Below are 17,906 nucleotides of genomic sequence, written 5' to 3' on the forward strand. Positions count from 1 at the left end.
GCGTGGTCTGGCGGCGCGGCCCTGCCTTCCCGGGAGCGCGCGACTCCCGGGACCGTCTCCGTCCGCCTCCAGCCCTCCGCCTCCCGGCCTCTGCGGGCTTTGGAGACCGATCTCTTCTTTCCACTGAATGGCGAAGTGGGTTTCTCACTGAGCAAGTCCTCCAAGCAGGCCCCTCAGCGACAATCCCTCCTGTTTGTCCTGTTATGGGCAAGATAGGTGAATGGAACTGGCCTCTGAGGATTACTTTTTTCTTGCACGCTGGAATGTTGGCGGATAGAGGTCAAGGGCACCTCCCTGGGTTTTACCTTCGTTTGGTAAGAGTCCCTCCCAAGCCTAGATCCACTAAGCTGACCCTCTTGATGGCACCACGATTTCCGGAGACACAAACTATAACCCAGTAGGAATGGGATCCTAAGCAGAAATCTTTGAGGGAGGCCTGTTCTCATGGATGTAAAGGATGGATAGGAATCCTGCAGTCCCAAGTCACAACTATAAGCAAAAGGAGCATGCTGGCTCTTCAGCAAACACCAGAACCCAGGGGAGGAAAAATACTATTAACCTCAACATAAGGGTTGCTTATAAGCTCCAGGGGTTGAAATAAGCCGAGTTTGGGCACCACCGTAACAGTGTAACTACAGTGTTACAATGTCACAACACAGATGTGATAACTGTTAAGTGTGGCTAGTTTTGTGGTTTTCTAGGGCAGGCCCTGCCCCTCCTGTTAGCTCTGTTACCTTTGTCAAAATTCATGTCTCCTCTCTGGGCTTTAGTTCCCCCATCTGTAAAGTGATAGGCATTAAACTGAAATTATAGTCTCTGCCTAACATTACTGAGGGCATTAATGAAGTCTCTGCCTTCATTCTCTCAGCAAAACCAGTGAGAGTACTGTTGCTGAAACTGAAATGGAGAAACCAGTCGTCCCATGCCTTCAAAGTGCCCAGCAGCATAGTAAAAGCCAAACGGAAGTCTAGGGAAGGCTGCGAGAGAGAGACAGAGAGAGAGAGAGAGAGAGAGAGAGAGAGAGAAAGAGAGAGAGAGAGAGAGATGCTAAGTCTTCAAGGGAGATGGGCAGAGGTTTGAAAGGAATTGAGTTGCCACAAGAATGTGAAAGTTCAATAACAATGTGCCAGGAGAGGGGGAGATAATTGGAAGTGAGGAGTGCTTTCCAGGCGAAGGGAACAGCACATACAAGGGTCCAGAGATTTGAGAGCACATGAAATATTGTGGGAATGGTAGTTTTGAATCACTAATGTCGAAGGATCAGAAGACAGATTAAGGTGGAGGAGTAAGCACAGATGAAACGCCTGGTACGTCTGAGGAATTTAGATCTTTTCCTGCAGCCAATTGGGAGGGGAACTTCCATTACTAATGGGAACAGATTTGTGTTTTAGGAAAAAAAATTTTTTTGCAGGGTGGGCTCAGTGGCTCATGCCTGTAATCCTAGCACTCTGGGAGGTGAAGGCGGGAGGATCACCTGAGGTCAAAGGTTCAAGACCAGCTTGAGCAAGGGCAAGAATCTGTCTCTACTAAAAATAGAAAAACCATCCCTCCCAGTGTTATGGTGGGCACCTGTAGTCCCAGCTACTCCTGAGACTGAGCCAGAGGATCACTTGAACCCAAAAGTTTGAGGTGGCTGTGAACTAGGCTGTTGCCATGGCACTCCAGCCTGGGCAACAGAGAGAGAGACTCTGTCTCCAAAAAGAGAGAGAGAACATAAAAAAAATTATTTTCAAGGATTTGGGAGGGAGTAAGACAAGTGGCAATTCCAAAAATTAAAAGATGACAATGACCTGAACTATCACAGAAGGATGTTGAGAAAGAGGTGTCTGAAGACACCTAAAAGACTGATTTATTTAGATTCTGAAAAACAAGCTATAGGGGAAGAATATTGCATTTTGGTTTGAGGTGTGTTCAGTTTGAATCGTGAGAGGTCCGCACAGGTAGAGATATTCAGAAGATGTTCAAAAGTTAGGTCTGAAGCTGTTTAAATCGGTCTGTTCAGGAGACACAGATTTGAGAAGTAAATTCAACAAATATTATTGAACACTTGCTCTGCAGAAGGCTGTATCCTAAGCACAAAGGCTCCTGCTCTCAGGGAACCAGCATCCTGGGGTGGGTGGGTGAAGAGGTCATCTAAAAGTGCTGAGTAGTAATTGAACCTAACGCCAGACAGTTCAACACTATTTTTTTTAACTGAAATTCATCCCAGAACACTTTACTGCCCTTGTGACAACAGTAAATAGATGTTCACAGAACCTGTTGTTTAAATCAACCTGTGTTCATATTATTTGTATTTAAAACCAAAGGGCAATTTGTATACCACCTCATTTTGCCAAATTTCAAGTTGAGTTGAGGTTTTAAAGAGGATTTATTGAACCCTAACATAAAAATATGTCCACTTCTCTACCAAACTGTAATAATAGTGTTCTACAGATCTTGTTTATTGTTAATTGTCAATAGTTTTTATTTTTTCTTACACGAATGCTATGTGTGTAAACATTTGAATATAATTTATTAAAAATTGAAACTATGCTATATGGGGTGTCTACACAAATGTTCACACACACACACACACACACCACTGTTCTAAACCATTTACCAAAACCTTGCCAGCAGGGCATTTTTGTGGTTCCTTTCTTTTCTTTCTCATTATCTATTTGATTTTTCTTAATAAATTCTCTTAGGTATAGGACAATATGGTGGCAGGTGAATCTGGAGTTAGGAAATCTGTTATCTGTATAAATTACTTTTCTCTAAGCCCATATTTTTTGCTGGTTAAATGTGTGAATTCAGTGAGGAATTCTCTTCTAAATTCTTTAATTCTTTTTATTTTTGTCTTCAGTATTTAATACATGCATATATAAAATTTCTGTGTACATATACAGAAGGTACCAAAAAAATACACATTTTAAGAAAGGAAAAAACGTATTAAAATTGTAATACTGAACATCTACTGATAACAAAAAATGAAAGTCACGTTGAACGTCTCTTATAATTGCAAAAGTCACAAGATGAAAGTCAAGTTGAATACCCTTTGTAATTGCAGAAGTCAAACGTGACTCGGGTATTACAAATTTAGTACCTTTTTTTCCTTTGTTAAAATGTGTACACATTTTTGGCACCTTCTGTATACATATGTACACAAACATCCTCACTTTGACATGCAGTATCCCATTCAGCACACTAAACCATATTACCTATCTTGATTTTAACTCTCCAATTAGTAATTGAGGGTTCCATCTAATGAGCTGCAATCTACTTTCATGTTTGGACTTCATAATTGGTGGTTAGGTTAATAGGCATGTTTTAGAGGTCCTCTCTTTACTCGAGATTGGCATAGTTGTAACATGCAAAGCAAGACTCACCAGTTTGCTTCCAACAGATCACAAAGTCCATTAGTTCTTATTTTCCAGTTGAGAATAGGTACCTCACTTAAAGAAAACACCATGGTTGGAAATATAAAGTTAAAAGTTTTGTGTTAGGAATAATCATTCATGTGACTAGAGAGCACTACAGAATATGGGAGGGTCTGTAATAATCATACAACACTGGGATCTTAAAATAAGATTTGACTTTTTCACAGCACCTCCCTCCCAAGAATGCTTCTGTTGTTTAAAATACACCATAGTGGTTGGGGGGGGGGGAGGGTGTTTGTTTTTGACTGGTTTATTAGTCATTTTGCTCTGCATTTTGTTGTTGTTATATCATAAATGTTTTGAATTCTTAGACATTGTTGAATATGAATCTATGGATTCTGTCTTATGTGAACTACTGGATACAGTCTTTGGGCTATTGGAGTATTGATTCATTTACAATTAATTAAAGTAGTTATTCAGCAGATAATCTATTGAGAGTCTAAAACAAGTACTAAAAACAATACTAAGCTCTATTTTAAAGGCATGCTATGGATTTGTATTAGCAAATATTAGGTATAAGTAATTCAAAGATGAAATTTTATGACAACAGTTGTAGATTGAAGACCAAAATAAAAGTCCTAAACCCCTCCGAAAGACTAAGAGACCCTCCCTCTTTTGGCTAAATTCACCAAATTGTAATGCTTTCAGCCATGGCAGGATGGGGAAGGTGGTAAAATGCCATTCACTTTCATACCCAGCCCCTTACTAATCAAAGGCCAGCTTGAGAGAAATAAAAGCCCAAGAGACCCCTTACATAAGGCTTCGTTGGTCTGACCACACGGCCCACTCCCCCTCTTTTTTATGATTCTGACATGTTGACTCTTCTGGACCACAAAGAACATTTTTCTGGTGAATGATGGTCAACTGCAAAGTAGTTTTGGCCAGTCTTCTGAAGATGTATAGTTCAAAGACTTATGCCCCATGTTTCAGCTTTTTATGTATAGGACCTAATTATAATGCATTTAAATTGTGAATCTCCATCCCAAAGTGAATATGAGCCATGTTCCCATGTTACATACATGTAAACCCAATGCACACAGGTGTGGAGTTTCACAAATATTCATGAGATTCTCTTATATCCTATTGAATATGTATACCCTCTGCCCCATTTAGACTGTGTATCTACTTCTTTCTCTCCTTTGATATGTGACTGGTTTAGCCAAAGGCTTGCTTCCAGCCTATGGGATAATAATTCTCTTAGAAGTAAATTGACTAACTTTGTGATTATTTTTCAGTTAACATGGTTAATACTACAATGTTATGTTAAATCTATGTAGTGGGTTGAAATCCCACCCCCCTAAAAAATCATATTTATCTAGAACCTTAGAAGGTGGCTTTATGTTGAAATAGTCTTATAGGTGTAATTAAGGTAAGGATTGAGATAAGATCAGGCTGCATTAGGAAGGGCCCAAAATCTGCTGAAAGTGTCTTTATAAGAAACAGAAAAGAAACACACAGAAAGGAGAGAAAGAGAGAGAGAGAGACCGTGAAGACAGAGCGGAGAATAGGACTATCCTTCCATAAGCCAAGAATGCCAGGAGCCATCCTTCAGAAACTGGAAGAGGCAAAGGAAAATTCTCTCCTAGAAACTTTGGATGGAGTTTGGTCCTGCTAACACTTGGTTTTTGGACTTTTGGCCTCAATAACTATGAAATAATAGATGCTTATTGTTGAAGCTGCCAAGTTTGTAGTAAGTACCCAGAGGTAGAGCAGACCCCACTGGTTAAAGGTTCAAAACCGCACCTACAGGTTTTGATGCCAGCCACAGGCACCAAGTTTCCATCTGTACTTCTGGGCAGCTAGCTATAAATCTGGAGTTCTCCCCGCCCCCCAGGTTTCAATAATTTGCTAGAACAGCTCGCAGAACTCATGAAAGCCACTTACTATTATCATTTCATTCTGCATCTGTAAAGGATGCCATTCAGGACCACCCAAATGGAAGAGAGGAATGGGGCAAGGCATGGGGATGGGGAGAGGTGTGGTCCCTCTGTCCCTCTCCAGGCAAGCCATCCTCCAAGCACCTCAGCATGTTTGTTCACCACCCCAGAAGTCCTCCAAACCCCATTTAGAAGTTCTGGTGAAAGTTTCCTTGGTCGTTGGTGATTGAAATAATTTTCCAGCTCTTCTCCTCAGAGGTTGGAGATTGGGGCTGAAAGTTATCAGCACAAATTCAGCTGAGGTTGAAGGGGGTTTGCTATGAACAATAAAAGATGTTCTTATGATGCCTCTCACTCAGGAAATTCCGAGGGTTTTGGGCGCTCTGTATCAGAAACTAGGAACAAAGCCCAAACATGTATTTTTTATAACATCGCAATCACTTTTCCCTGTGAATAGCATTATCATTTGCTATTACAAGGCCTTAACCACTTGCATAAACCCAGACCTAAAGGATGAAGCTTCGAGCTCTGTATCTACAGTGTCCATCAGCTTTGCTCATTTTTTGCCACTTTCTGCACAGATTGCTTGTGATCTGGAGACACCAAAGCACACTCAGTTCCCCCCAACTGAATCTACTGTATTAGGAATTCAGGAATTCTTTCTTAAATGCCCTTTCCTCACTGTCCTCCTCCCCTAGTGGGCCCCACAATTTCCCATTTACTCTCTTATTAATCAGCTAAACCTCTATAAGCAGTAGGTGCTGATATGCTCATTATACAGAGGTGAGACTGGAGCTGCGCACCCTGCCTCCCCAGATCACTTCTGGTCTTTTAATCTCTGCACAATTCCTACCTTCCTCCATTTGCTCCTGTTTCCCTCCCCCCCAGCCCCCCCCCCAGCCTCCTTCCCTCTAGTCCTGAACCATTGAATTCAGGGCTATCCTTTTAAGGCCAGAGGAAATTCCATTTTCTTCTTGAGATTTCCCCAGATTCCTGGAGAAGCCCAGGGCGCTTTCCTCTGCATCCCTTTGTAACTCCCTCCCTCCAGGTACTGGGTCTTAATCTCATCTATATCCCCCAGGAGTTGAGCAAATGAATCTTGGACTTAGTGGGGCTCAAGACATTTTTGTTGTATAAAATAGAATCCAACTGTTGTAGCCCAGACTCATTCCCTTTTCCACACACACCTTTTCCACCAGTTATTTTTAGAATTCCAAGATTGCCCTAATTATATATATATATATTTTTTTTTTTTTGGCCCTAATATTTTAATACAAAAACTCTGCTTGCTAAGCAAGCTCTGCTTTGGCTGACTGCAGGAGAAAGGGAGAGATTAGCCCATTACTTATAGAAGGTGTTTTATTGTGTTCAGCAAAGGATAATGAGGAGAAGAATTCAACAGTCTAACAATGAAGGAAGGAAATGAACTAACTCCTGCTCTGGGGGAAGTCTACAACAGCTGCACACCCAGCTGTGGGAGTGTTTTTAAAAAGCAAACATGATTAATTGTATACACTAAAGCCAAGAGTGAGCTCTTTTAAGAGACAAAAGGGAAGGTCCCAGTTATCTGTACATGCTGAATTGTAACGCTGCCTTGAGACCCCAATGATGGGGGAAGGGCTTGCTTGAGGGAATATTTTGTGTGAAAATTATTAAGTTTTCTGCACACTATTCTCTTTGAACTTCAAAGAAGAGGATATGATTAGAGGGTTGTTACCAAGGAATGAATAATCACCAGGACTTTTCCAGGATAAGAGATCTGCCATTTATGTTGTAAGAGTTTTTCTGCCTGTGTAAATCCCTCCCCCCTTCAGTAGAATGGCTTGCAGCATTTAAAGAAATAAAAGTTTTCATATTTGTCACATTTTTCTCCCACAGAAAAACCTACTGCCATGATGTTCAGTTTATTGCCAAACTTGAATGCAACTCTTTAATAAAATATATACTCAATACGTTAAAATAAAGAGCAAAATGAGACTTTTTCCCCCCTAGTTCCACAGATAGAATGGAAGCAACAATCAATTGAATTAGGCAAACAGGGCGATAAGAATGTGGGATTCCCTGGAGCCTGTGAGAAGAGCCGAGAAAGCGTTTCTGCCCAGCCCTGTGCTTACAATCGCGGAAGTCAGATGCGTAATTACTACATAAATAGTCATCAAGATTCCTTGAATGAAACCAAGTACAAATAAAACGAATGGAAGTTATGCGTGAGATTTCTATCACGAGGGAAAGGCATCCAGCCAGCCGGCTGCGCGCGTCACTGCACGTCCCAGACCTCGCAGAGCAGCGGGGTGAACTTGTGGTCGTTCACGCGCCAGGACATGAGCATCTCCGCGTGGTGGTGATTGAAGGTGCGCAGCTCCGTCAGGCGCCCCAGGAGGCAGGCGAAGTGCTGCGGGTTCTCCGGCTGATGAATCTTACACAGCTTCTGGAGCACATCCAGCAGTGGTTCCTGAAGCTTCTCGATGGCCTCTCTGTCCTTTATATATTGTCTATCTGTTCGGGAGTTTAAAGTAAAACAACGAAGTAGAAAGATTAACTTGGCATAATTACAGCCACGTCGACTTTTCTGAAGTGCAAGTTCACTAAAGTACCCTTCAAATGGACACGCTGTTCCAATTTGATGAATTTTTACACACACAGATATGTACTTATGTAATCACAACTAGATCCTAAGAAACCTCCTGAAATTCCCATTTCAATCAAAAACCCTAACGCTGGACATAGCATCTTTTCTGTTGGGTAAAATCTCAGTGGTGGAATCGCTGGGTCCTAGGATATATCCATGTGGGGGCGCCCCTAGCTCAGTGGTTAGGGCACAGGCCACATACAAGGAGGCTGGCAGGTTGGAACCCAGCCTGGGCCTGCTAAACAACAATAACAACTACAACAACAACAAAAAAATAGCCAGGCGTTATGGCAGGCACCTGTAGTCCCAGCTACTTGGGAGGCTGAGGCAAGAGAATCGCTTGAGCACAAGAGTTTGAGGTTGCTGTGAGCTATGATGCCATTGCACTTTACAGAGGGTGACATAGTGAGACTCTGTCTCAAAAAAAAGAAAAAAGAAAAGAAAGACATATCCATGTATAACTTTAGTAGGTTCTATGCGCAGTCTTCCTTTTTTCATCATAAATCATAATTTTAATGGTAGAACAAATAAAGTAACAAGTAGCAGTATGCCTCAATATCATGTATAAAAATGGTTTAAGGCTAATATTGTAATTATGCTTTCCAAATCATGAACTTCATTCCCAAGTTATTAAATATAAAGACAGAGACAGATTTTTACATTACAAAGACGAATTCATTCCAACATTGTTTAGAACAAAAAAAATTAGAAATATCCTGAATAGACAAACATATGGTAAAAATTAAGTAAATGATTATATGTTTATATGATGGAATATGGCAACAAATTCTTAAATTATAATTTTTTAATGATTTGGGAAAAGAATTTTGAAGAAATGAAAACTTAGAAAAGAAGACATAAGTATTCTCTATTATATTAAAAACATACACAGTTTATACCCTGCTCAAATATCAACCACTTAGAAAAGCCTTCCCTAACCACTAATCAAAATAGCATTTTCCTACCACTTCCTTTCTTTATATTCTTATTGTTAATTTTTTCACAGCATTTGTCACCTCTTGATAAATTATTTTTGTTTGTTTCTTCATTTATGATTTTTTTTCACCCTCCCAAAATGTAAGCTCCATGAGAACTATGTTTAGGGCACAGTAAGTGTTCAATATGCATTTATTGAATTAATGAGTGTGATGATTAAAAAAAGACCAAGGAGCAATACACAGGTCTGTTAACAGTGGTTCCATTTGAATGGTAGAATTGTAGGCCATTTTACTTTTTCCTTCTATATCTGTGTTTTCTAGAATTTTTTCAATAAACATCATTACAAAACATCAGTATACTAGCATAAAAATTCAAACATAACATTGAAATTACCTGGAGAGAGGATAACAATTGCTGTAAGCAGAGCATACTCTTCTTGAGTCATCTTCAATTCCCCAATACTTTTATAAAAACTAAACATAGGTGTTATATACTCATCAGAGATACCTACAAGGGAAGTTGCAGAATCACAGTAAAAGTTTGGAGTGACTGAAAACTAGAAACACATTGTATACTATTTATGCACATGTTAATTTTTGCACCCATATGCACACATTCAGATAATTAATGTCTATTATTTACCCCAGACAAAGGAAGGACATTGCAAAGAAGACCAGTTCACAAAATCCTCAAAAATACAGCCTGATCAATGATTTGTATGTATATGTTTAGTCACTACTGAATAATAAATGATAATGCTCCTGAATTGCTAAAAGAATCTCAGGAACATCGCCATTTTCTAGATGGTGTTTAGTTAATCTTCATATTAATATCTGTAATCAACGCAGAGATAGCACCTTAACTAACGGAAGTGTAAATGGCATCATTTAATAAACAGGCGGTGGTTCTTACTGGCGTGCTCTGCATTGCACTTGGATTTTCTCTTCCAACTCAGTATGTCCAAAATCAAGGACCCCTTGTACAGAACTATACTCTTGAATCTTCCTCCAAGCCCACTCCTGTCCTGGTGTTCCCATTTTCAGAGGCTGGTATCCTCGCCCGCCTAATCGCCTGGCCTCAAAACTGACATTCAGCTGGTGAGTCCCGAGGTTTCTCCCTGCTTATCCCCACCTGATGCTCACACCTTCTCCACTGCAGCTGGCACCTTAGTTTAAGCTCCCATCACTCCTCACTGGTCTTCCTGACTTCAGTTTAGTCCCCTTCAATCCATCCTCTACCCAGATACCAGAATGACTTTTCTAAAATCCAAATCATTTATTTTCTCCCCACATCTTATAAACCTTGAAAAACACTCTGTGGTTTTTGATGTAGAGTTTTAATTTTCTTCCTTTTCCAAGAGTTGCCTCTGGGACCTATCCCCTGCTTATCTTACCACTCACTATAATAATAGTAGGAGTTCATGTATATTGACTATTCATCATGTATGAGGCAGTGTTCTAAACACTTATTGTGCTAGGAATCATTTAATATTTCTAATCACCACGAAGTAGATTCAGAGAGGTTATGTAACTAGCCCAAACACACATGGCTCCTGAGAAGTGGAACCAAGACCCAAACCAGAGCTGGCAGGCTCCAGAGTCCTGATGGTCAGCTATGCCTCAGCAGAGCCACATTCCCATTCCAGCTCAGTTCCATCCAGCCTTCCCTCCAGCCACCTTCAGTTCCCTACACAAGTCACACTACCCAGTTTTTATAGACGATGTTCTCTCTACTTGGAACAGCCTTCTCTTCTGTCTAGGTCAATCGTCTTTGTAATTTAAGACTTCTTTGTGCCACTTCCTCCACTCATTCAACAAATATTACCTTTCTGCCTATTCTGTGCCTGGCTCGACTCCAGAAGAGCCTTTGGCTGGGGAATTGTGGAGACAGAAAAGCAAAGCAACAACAACAAAAACCCTGTGATGTGACTTACAGATGAATTAAGATGAGGATGAGCTTTCCAGTATTGGTCCAGATGAGAACAGACTCATTTTTTCCTTCACAAACCAGATTGAGGGCCAAAGAGCTTTGGCTGAACCAAACCAGAATAGAATTTGCTTCCAGATGCTACCGAGTACAGCTATCATCTAATGGCACACTTCACAGAAAGTGAATTTATCAGAAAGTCTAAATCCTCACCTTTAGAAGAATGTAAAAGATCTTCCCAAATTGAATTCTTGGCCTTTTCCTTTCTACTCAAAACACCACACTCTTCTTGCCTTTGACTTTGGATTTGTTTAATTGGTCCCCGTGGGTTCTATGGACAACAGAGTCTTTGTTGAGCAACTCAGGGACTGCATCCCCCGGAAGACTGCCCTTTATCCAGCTGTTACCGATTGAAGGGAATACCCAGGAGCAAACTAGCTACAAGGTAAAATGCAGAGGACTGAAGTATGTGAGCCTGGCTTCCAGCAGATGCAGTGGTTATGAGGCTGGGAGCCAATAATTATAATAATAGCCATGATTGTTCTATTCACGAGAATTAAATCAACATGTTAGTCCATCTTACTCTTAGATTAAACTTGTGCACTCATGTTTTACAGAGCTTTGTTAGAGATTTTTTATTATGTATCTATTTTCAATTCACATTTGATTGGATATGTTGGGTTTTTTTTTAAATTCTTATAAACTTCTGGGGATAAATACAAATTGTCTGAACTGTATGACTGGCCTCAATATTTTTCTAAGGAATCAAAGCTAAAGTAAGATCTGCATTTTTCTCCGTAAGGTTGTTCTTTTTCATCTTCAAGAAATGTCAATCTTTATGCTTTCTGCAGCATTAAGAGACTACACCCATCATTTGTAATTCAGGGCTACACCATTACTTTAAATAGTACATGAGAATTTGGGGATAATATTCAAGGCAACTGATTTGAAAATATTCGTTTTTTAAAAATCATCTTTGATTACCTAATTTTTCATTTCATTTGTCTTTCGAAATCCCTGCTCAGCTTCCAAAGATGTTACCTCCAAGACCTATCTAATTACAGTTGATAAGGCTTGGGAAAAAGTAGGCTAAAATGTTTATTATAATTATTCATCTGTGCATGTTGTAAAAGCCAAGAGTGAATATAGTCAAATCTAGAAAACAACTAATAGGAGAGTTAAAAAAAAAATTCCTATGGATAGATCAAATCTAAATCTGTGCTTGGAATTACAGTCAAAAACCAGAATTAAGCAAGCTGGCATAAACCAAGTGGGTGTTTAAAGTGTTTGCAAGCCAGCATTTTCTAACACAAGAAATGTAACAATAACATCTTCCTGAAGGGGACAGCCTTTTCCTTTTTTCCTGTTCTGCCTTCTTCCTTGAAGCGTGCTTAAGTTGGGCCTTCTTTCTGCTCGCTGGACCAATTACATGATTTTTGGCCACAAGGGGTAGCTATTTTCCAACTTAACTGCAAAGACTTTACCATAGAAAAGTTAGAAGTTGCAAAAAGAGTTTATGATTTTTGCTCCTGTTTCTTATTTATTTTCTCCCTAAAAAAAAAAAAAAAAGGTCTGTGATTGATAAATTAATTTTTCAATGGTCAGAAAGATTCTTAGAGAGAATAACCATTTGATAGAATTAACACCCTACTGTTTTAAGTTGTTTTAAATATAAATGTCTTTTATTTCCTAATTAACTTCCTGGTCTTAATTGGGAATGAAAACAAAGCAGGTTTATTTGTGTGTATGTGTGTGTGTGTATTGTATGTTTTCGCACATGCATCTTTACAAGGCACATCTTGTGGTATCTTAAATACCTCTATATGATTTATCATAATGGACATTCTCAATATAAACTGAGCATATTGTTTAAAATGGTACTATTGCCAGGTGAGGTGGCTCATGCCTATAATCCTAGCACTTTGGGAGGCTGAGACAGGTGGATTGCTTGAGCTCACAAGTTTGAGATCAGTCTTAGCAAGAGCAAGACCCTGTCTTTAAAAAAACAAATAAGTAAAGCAAAATAAAATAAAAGGTTACTATTTATTCAAAGCCACATAACTTGAAATTTTTGTAGAAATGGCACCGCTCCATAGCAGAAAGATTAGTGCATATCTGACATGGCACATGGGACTGTCTGCCTTCTGCTTTTTTTTTCCAACCAAACTCTTACTATCCCAGTGGTTTTCCTATGAACTAATAACACTGATTCTTCTAGTTCCTAAAGCTCCATAGCCATTTTCCATGATGGAGGCAGAACCTAGCTCCAGCCTGAGGTCCGGCCACTGTCGGCCTTCTCTGCCATATCAGAAGTGGGAGCAGTCAGTAGTCATGAGACTAAAGAGGAGTCTACTGGGAAACTCTTAAGAAAGATTCCTTCTCAGGAAGAGACCACCTCTTTTCCCTTTGGCCACTCTTGTGCCTGGATGTAATGCCCAGAACTGCAGTGGCCATTAGATGACCAGGAGGAGAACCAGCCTACGGAGAAGCCAAGTACCAGGGACAGCAGAGCAGAAACACGAGAAGGACTGTTTCCGAGGGTGAGCTGATGCGCTGAGTTGACCAGTCCTGCTGCCACTTTTCCTGTGCTTCCCGTCTGAGCTAATACATTTCATTACTTTTTAAGGCTACGTGGAGTTAGATTTTCTGTTTTCCATTAGCCAAGAACATTCTAACTCACAGTTCCCCTGACAAGGAGACACACTTTTGATGCCTTGAGGCTTTTTTTTCCTGAAATGTAAGAGAGAATCCTTGTTAGGCTGGGGCACCTCACCCATGTGGTAAGGCCAAATTCAAGTTTTGCTTTCTCTGTGGGGCTTGTCCTGTCACAAAGAAGCAGAATTCGTTGCTTCCTTATCTAGGTTCATTTCTATTGCATTGATCATGGTTCGTATCTTTCCTTTCCACTGGAGTATGAAATACCATATAAATTGTATGAGAGCAGGTGACAATTATTACATCCCCAATGCTTCGCCCACAAAGAGTGTTCCATAGATGCATGTTATCATCTCTGGATCTCCAGTAACTAGCATCCTGCAACAGCATGAGAGGAAATTAATAAGTGATGGTTAAATTACACCATCGTGTCTTTTGCTAGTTCCTTGTGACAAAGGTGACATAGTTGTGAGATGCAATGGGGACAAAGGATGCCGTGAAGACAGTGGAGGCATTGTCGTGGTGCTGAGAGACTGGACTCTGTCCTCTGTGCCAATTGTCAAACTCTACCTAGGGATTCATTTGTACCATACTCTTGGCCCTAAGTAGAAATAAAAAAACTGCCATCAAATTACTAATTCAGAACCATTTTCAATATAAAATATTTACTTGAAAATAGTTAATAAATAATATACTTCTCATTAGTCCTAGTGGCTAAAAGTGATCTGGCCAGATTAGTTCTCACTAGTATTTAGGAGTTTGCACCAGACTCATCTCAACAACATTCATCAACATTTGTGTGCCGAGTATGTGCCAGGCCCTGTGTTAGTGCCGCCAACACCAAGTCCTCAAGCAGTTAACACAGTAAAGGCAGACGCAGGCAGCCCTCCACGTCTGTGGGTTCCATTCTGTGGATTCAACTAACCACAGACTGAACCTATATTTGGGAAAAAAATTGTGACTATAATGAACATGTACAGAATTTTTTTCTTGTCATCCCCTAAACAACACAGTATATCAACTATTTTCATTGTATTATGTATTTATTATAAGTCATTAGAGATGGCTTACAATATATGGGATGATGTGCATAGGTTATATGCAAGTAGTGTACCATTTTATATCAGGGATTCAAGCATCCTTGGATTGGGGGATCCAAAAGAGGTCCTAGAACCAATCCCACATGGATTCAGAGGGATGACTATACACAAATAAAGATATAACATCCAAAACCAAGCAAGTACAAAGGGTTTGGGAAATCTAGCTAAGGCACAGTGGGTTTGGCCTAGGGGCAACGGAAATCTGGTCACTCGCGTTCCTTCAATACTTCCTCCTAATTTAAAGAAGATTTCTTCCTATCATTTGAGTCCCACATTTGCCCAGGCCAAAATTATAATGTGACCACTCTGAAAAGCAAAATTAGAGATGTTAAGAATCCTAAACTTTAACTTAAGCATTTCACCTTTCTAGTAACTATCTGGCCATTTGCCTCTTTACATTTCCAACCCTTCTTTCAAAGTCAGTATCTGAACTGATAGTCAGCTTTAATGTCCATCTTGGAAAAATGTAGTTGTGATAACTATTTTCATGTTGTGCAAGTTGCAAAGGCTAAAGCAGTGACATCCAAGAACAAGAAAGCAAGCGTAATGTACTTTAGCACAGTAAACTGACCAGCAGCAACTTCATCACTCTAATAATATGATCCCCTTTCTTTGGCCTCATTGTCTCTATTTATCATATCATTTACTTAAAAACAATTTGAAATTACTAAGAGCCACTCCTACTGTTTTTCTCAACTGAAGGGCAGGAACAGTGTTTTACACAGTCTTTAGATTCCCTAGTAACCAAAACTTGGGCTAATATTAGCCAGTGCTTTTCAACCTTTTTTTTATCTCATGGCACACTTGAATCTATAGGTCAACTTCCTCGGCACATTTAAATTATGTTGATTAAAAAAAAAAAAGAGTAAAAAAAGAATAGACTTACTGTGCTTTGAATTTCTTTTGAAAATAATTTAATTAATGATCTTTAAAAATGTTCACAGCACAACTAAGATCTTTCATAGCACACCAGGGTGCCCCACAGCACATCAATTGAAAATCACTGTATTAGACCTGGGTGAGTGACAGATGCAACACACACAGAGAATGCTGGGCTTTCAGTTAGAACACCTGCCTTTATTTCCTGACACTCTGCTGATTAGCTGTACCACACACATAAAACAAAACATTACAAAATCACAAGATACATTGTCAAGCTGATAAACACTATATTGAATATTTTTATGTCTCTTCTGGGGATCAAAAAGGCCAAAAACAACTATAAATTTCAGGGGCTATTTATATTTGAAATGAACAGAGCGAGTTGCTATGATCTGTGAGAGGTTATTACTAATTTCCTTAATGTTAAAATGTAAACTCATTCGGCATTAGCAAGCCTATTTCAGTCCTATCATATTTTACATCATATGATTATTCCTACTTTTATTAAAAATTTCAGCATAAAAACCTAGTTTGTATTATAATGCTACATTAGGAATAAAATTATTGATGCATTAGAATTGTGTAGAAACAATTCAGCCACAGGTTTTTATCAGATGTATGTTCTAAAGCCTCAATTAACATAAATAAACACTAACTCTCATTAAGCAAGAGCACCCCAGGAGACAGTATCTTTGTGCGTATCACTGGAATTTAATAATGACAAAACAAAATATGAATTTGAAGAAAAAGAAAAGAAATTTCACATTATATTCCTTAAAGAGTTCTGTAGGCATAAACAAGGTAACTTTCAGACATGATGTTATTCTGGAGTAAAATGTACAAAAGAAATAAGAATGGGTTATATTAGCATAAGAATAAAAAGTTATTCTGAAAGGTCATCTGGCAAGATCAGGTTTCTATGTGGCAGTGTGGAGGAAGCAATGTTCTGAAAATCCACTGGGAGATGCAAATTCATAAATATTAATAAATGGAAGTATCATTATAAACCATAAAATATGAAGCAGCATGAGAGTTTAGGTGGTTTTTTATTGTCACAATACATGGTTGATATTTGGGGGACACATTTTATTATGAACTGGAGGCATGCATATTTATTTACCTAGATCATAGTTTGGAAAAATTCTTTCTTGAATTGTTCTGAAACTTGAAGAATCACAAGTTCTGAAACTTATGCAATTACAAGCAAGATTCTTTTTTTCTTTTCAATTATATATTTTAAAGAGCAAGACATTGGTCATTTCTTGCCTACTTACTGCATTAGTCTTTTTACAGGGCTCCCTCCTTTTTGTGAGGGGGAAGGTAAGTTCTGCCAGTGGAATGTCAGTAGAAGCGGCATATATGTCTTTGGATTGTTCCCTCCCACGGAGAGTGGGATGTTCCTTTCCCCCACTGCCCTCCTCCCTGGCTGGCATGAGGTTGTGCCCGAATTTTAGACCATACAGATGTGGTCAGTGCCCTGTGGATGGACGGACGAGCAGCAACAGAGAAGGACGCTGTGAATCTGCCCTATCAGTCCTCATGCCCAGACTCGAAATGATTTTCTATCTTGTTTAATCCCCCTTTATTCTTATGAAGGCAGTGTTACAGCAGGCAAACCTCTAACTAGAATGATACATGACGTGGGATCATTTCTTTTCAGGTACATTTGCCCTGGAAGATGAAGTCTTGAGGACTGGGACTTTATCTTATTCATCTCTGTATCCCTATTGTACCTGGCCCATGGAAGTACTCTCTATGGCAACACCTGATGTGGCTCAGGACCCAGGAGGTCTGATGAAGCCAAAGATAAAAAAAAAAAAAATGGGAGCTGAGCACCTGTGGGGGACAGAGAGCGACAGAGACAGAGAAAAGCTACTAAACAATTCCCCTCATGTGTCCTGTCATGGAAACACTTCAATTCATATGACAGCTATTGCACCCCCTTTTTAAATTATTGTCTGGCACCCAAATCAACTCTAAATGACTCATCTTGGAGGAAATAGAGAAAGAGAACACAGCAGAATTCCACACTCTGTCTTTTTCCTTTATACTCAAATGGAAAAGAGGTATGTTTCCTGAATTAACTACTATAGGCAAGGTCTGGAAAAATGAGATCTTTGGTTAGCTGTCAGTCTGGGTTACAAATAACTCCGAAATTCAGGAGAACAGCCATCTGAAAAGTAAATAAATGGGCCAGCTTCATAACTGGAGACTAACCTCCATTCATCCATCCTACAGACACATACACGCTGCCTGGTATAAAATACTGACTCAAAAAAAGAAAGACCCTGCCTTGTGATGCTCTTATTACCAAAATCCAGGCAAGACTGCAGAAGAAATATTAAAGGTAGACATGACTGCAAAAAAAATCAAACTGATTAGCGGGTCTATTTCAATAGCTTTTTAAAGAAAAGGAACATGTAGCCAATATGGAGTAAAGCCTAAATTCAAGGCTGGTTTCACAGTCAGTATCTTTAGTCAC

The 17,906-nt window shown here is 39.5% G+C and overlaps 1 protein-coding gene across 9 annotated transcripts in view; it reads right to left on the bottom strand.

Moving 5' to 3' along the window:
* Window positions 1-6,634: 6,634 nt before the first annotated feature.
* NR1H4 (nuclear receptor subfamily 1 group H member 4) overlaps window positions 6,635-17,906 on the bottom strand; it is an 80,952-nt gene continuing 69,680 nt past the window's right edge. For 8 of the 9 annotated variants that reach the window (XM_053582998.1, XM_053583005.1, XM_053583002.1 and 5 more), the window contains 2 exons: window positions 9,255-9,368; window positions 6,635-7,789 (listed from right to left, as the gene is read on the bottom strand). In XM_053582998.1, the coding sequence (XP_053438973.1) occupies window positions 7,551-7,789; window positions 9,255-9,368 (353 nt within the window). In that variant the 3' untranslated portion in view covers window positions 6,635-7,550. Of the gene's footprint in view, window positions 7,790-9,254; window positions 9,369-11,000; window positions 11,119-17,906 lie in introns of those variants that run through there. The other variant, XR_008378734.1, reaches the window with a different exon arrangement.

Source organism: Nycticebus coucang, chromosome 3 (genome assembly GCF_027406575.1).
Source record: "Nycticebus coucang isolate mNycCou1 chromosome 3, mNycCou1.pri, whole genome shotgun sequence".
NCBI classification, from domain to species: Eukaryota; Metazoa; Chordata; class Mammalia; order Primates; family Lorisidae; genus Nycticebus; species Nycticebus coucang.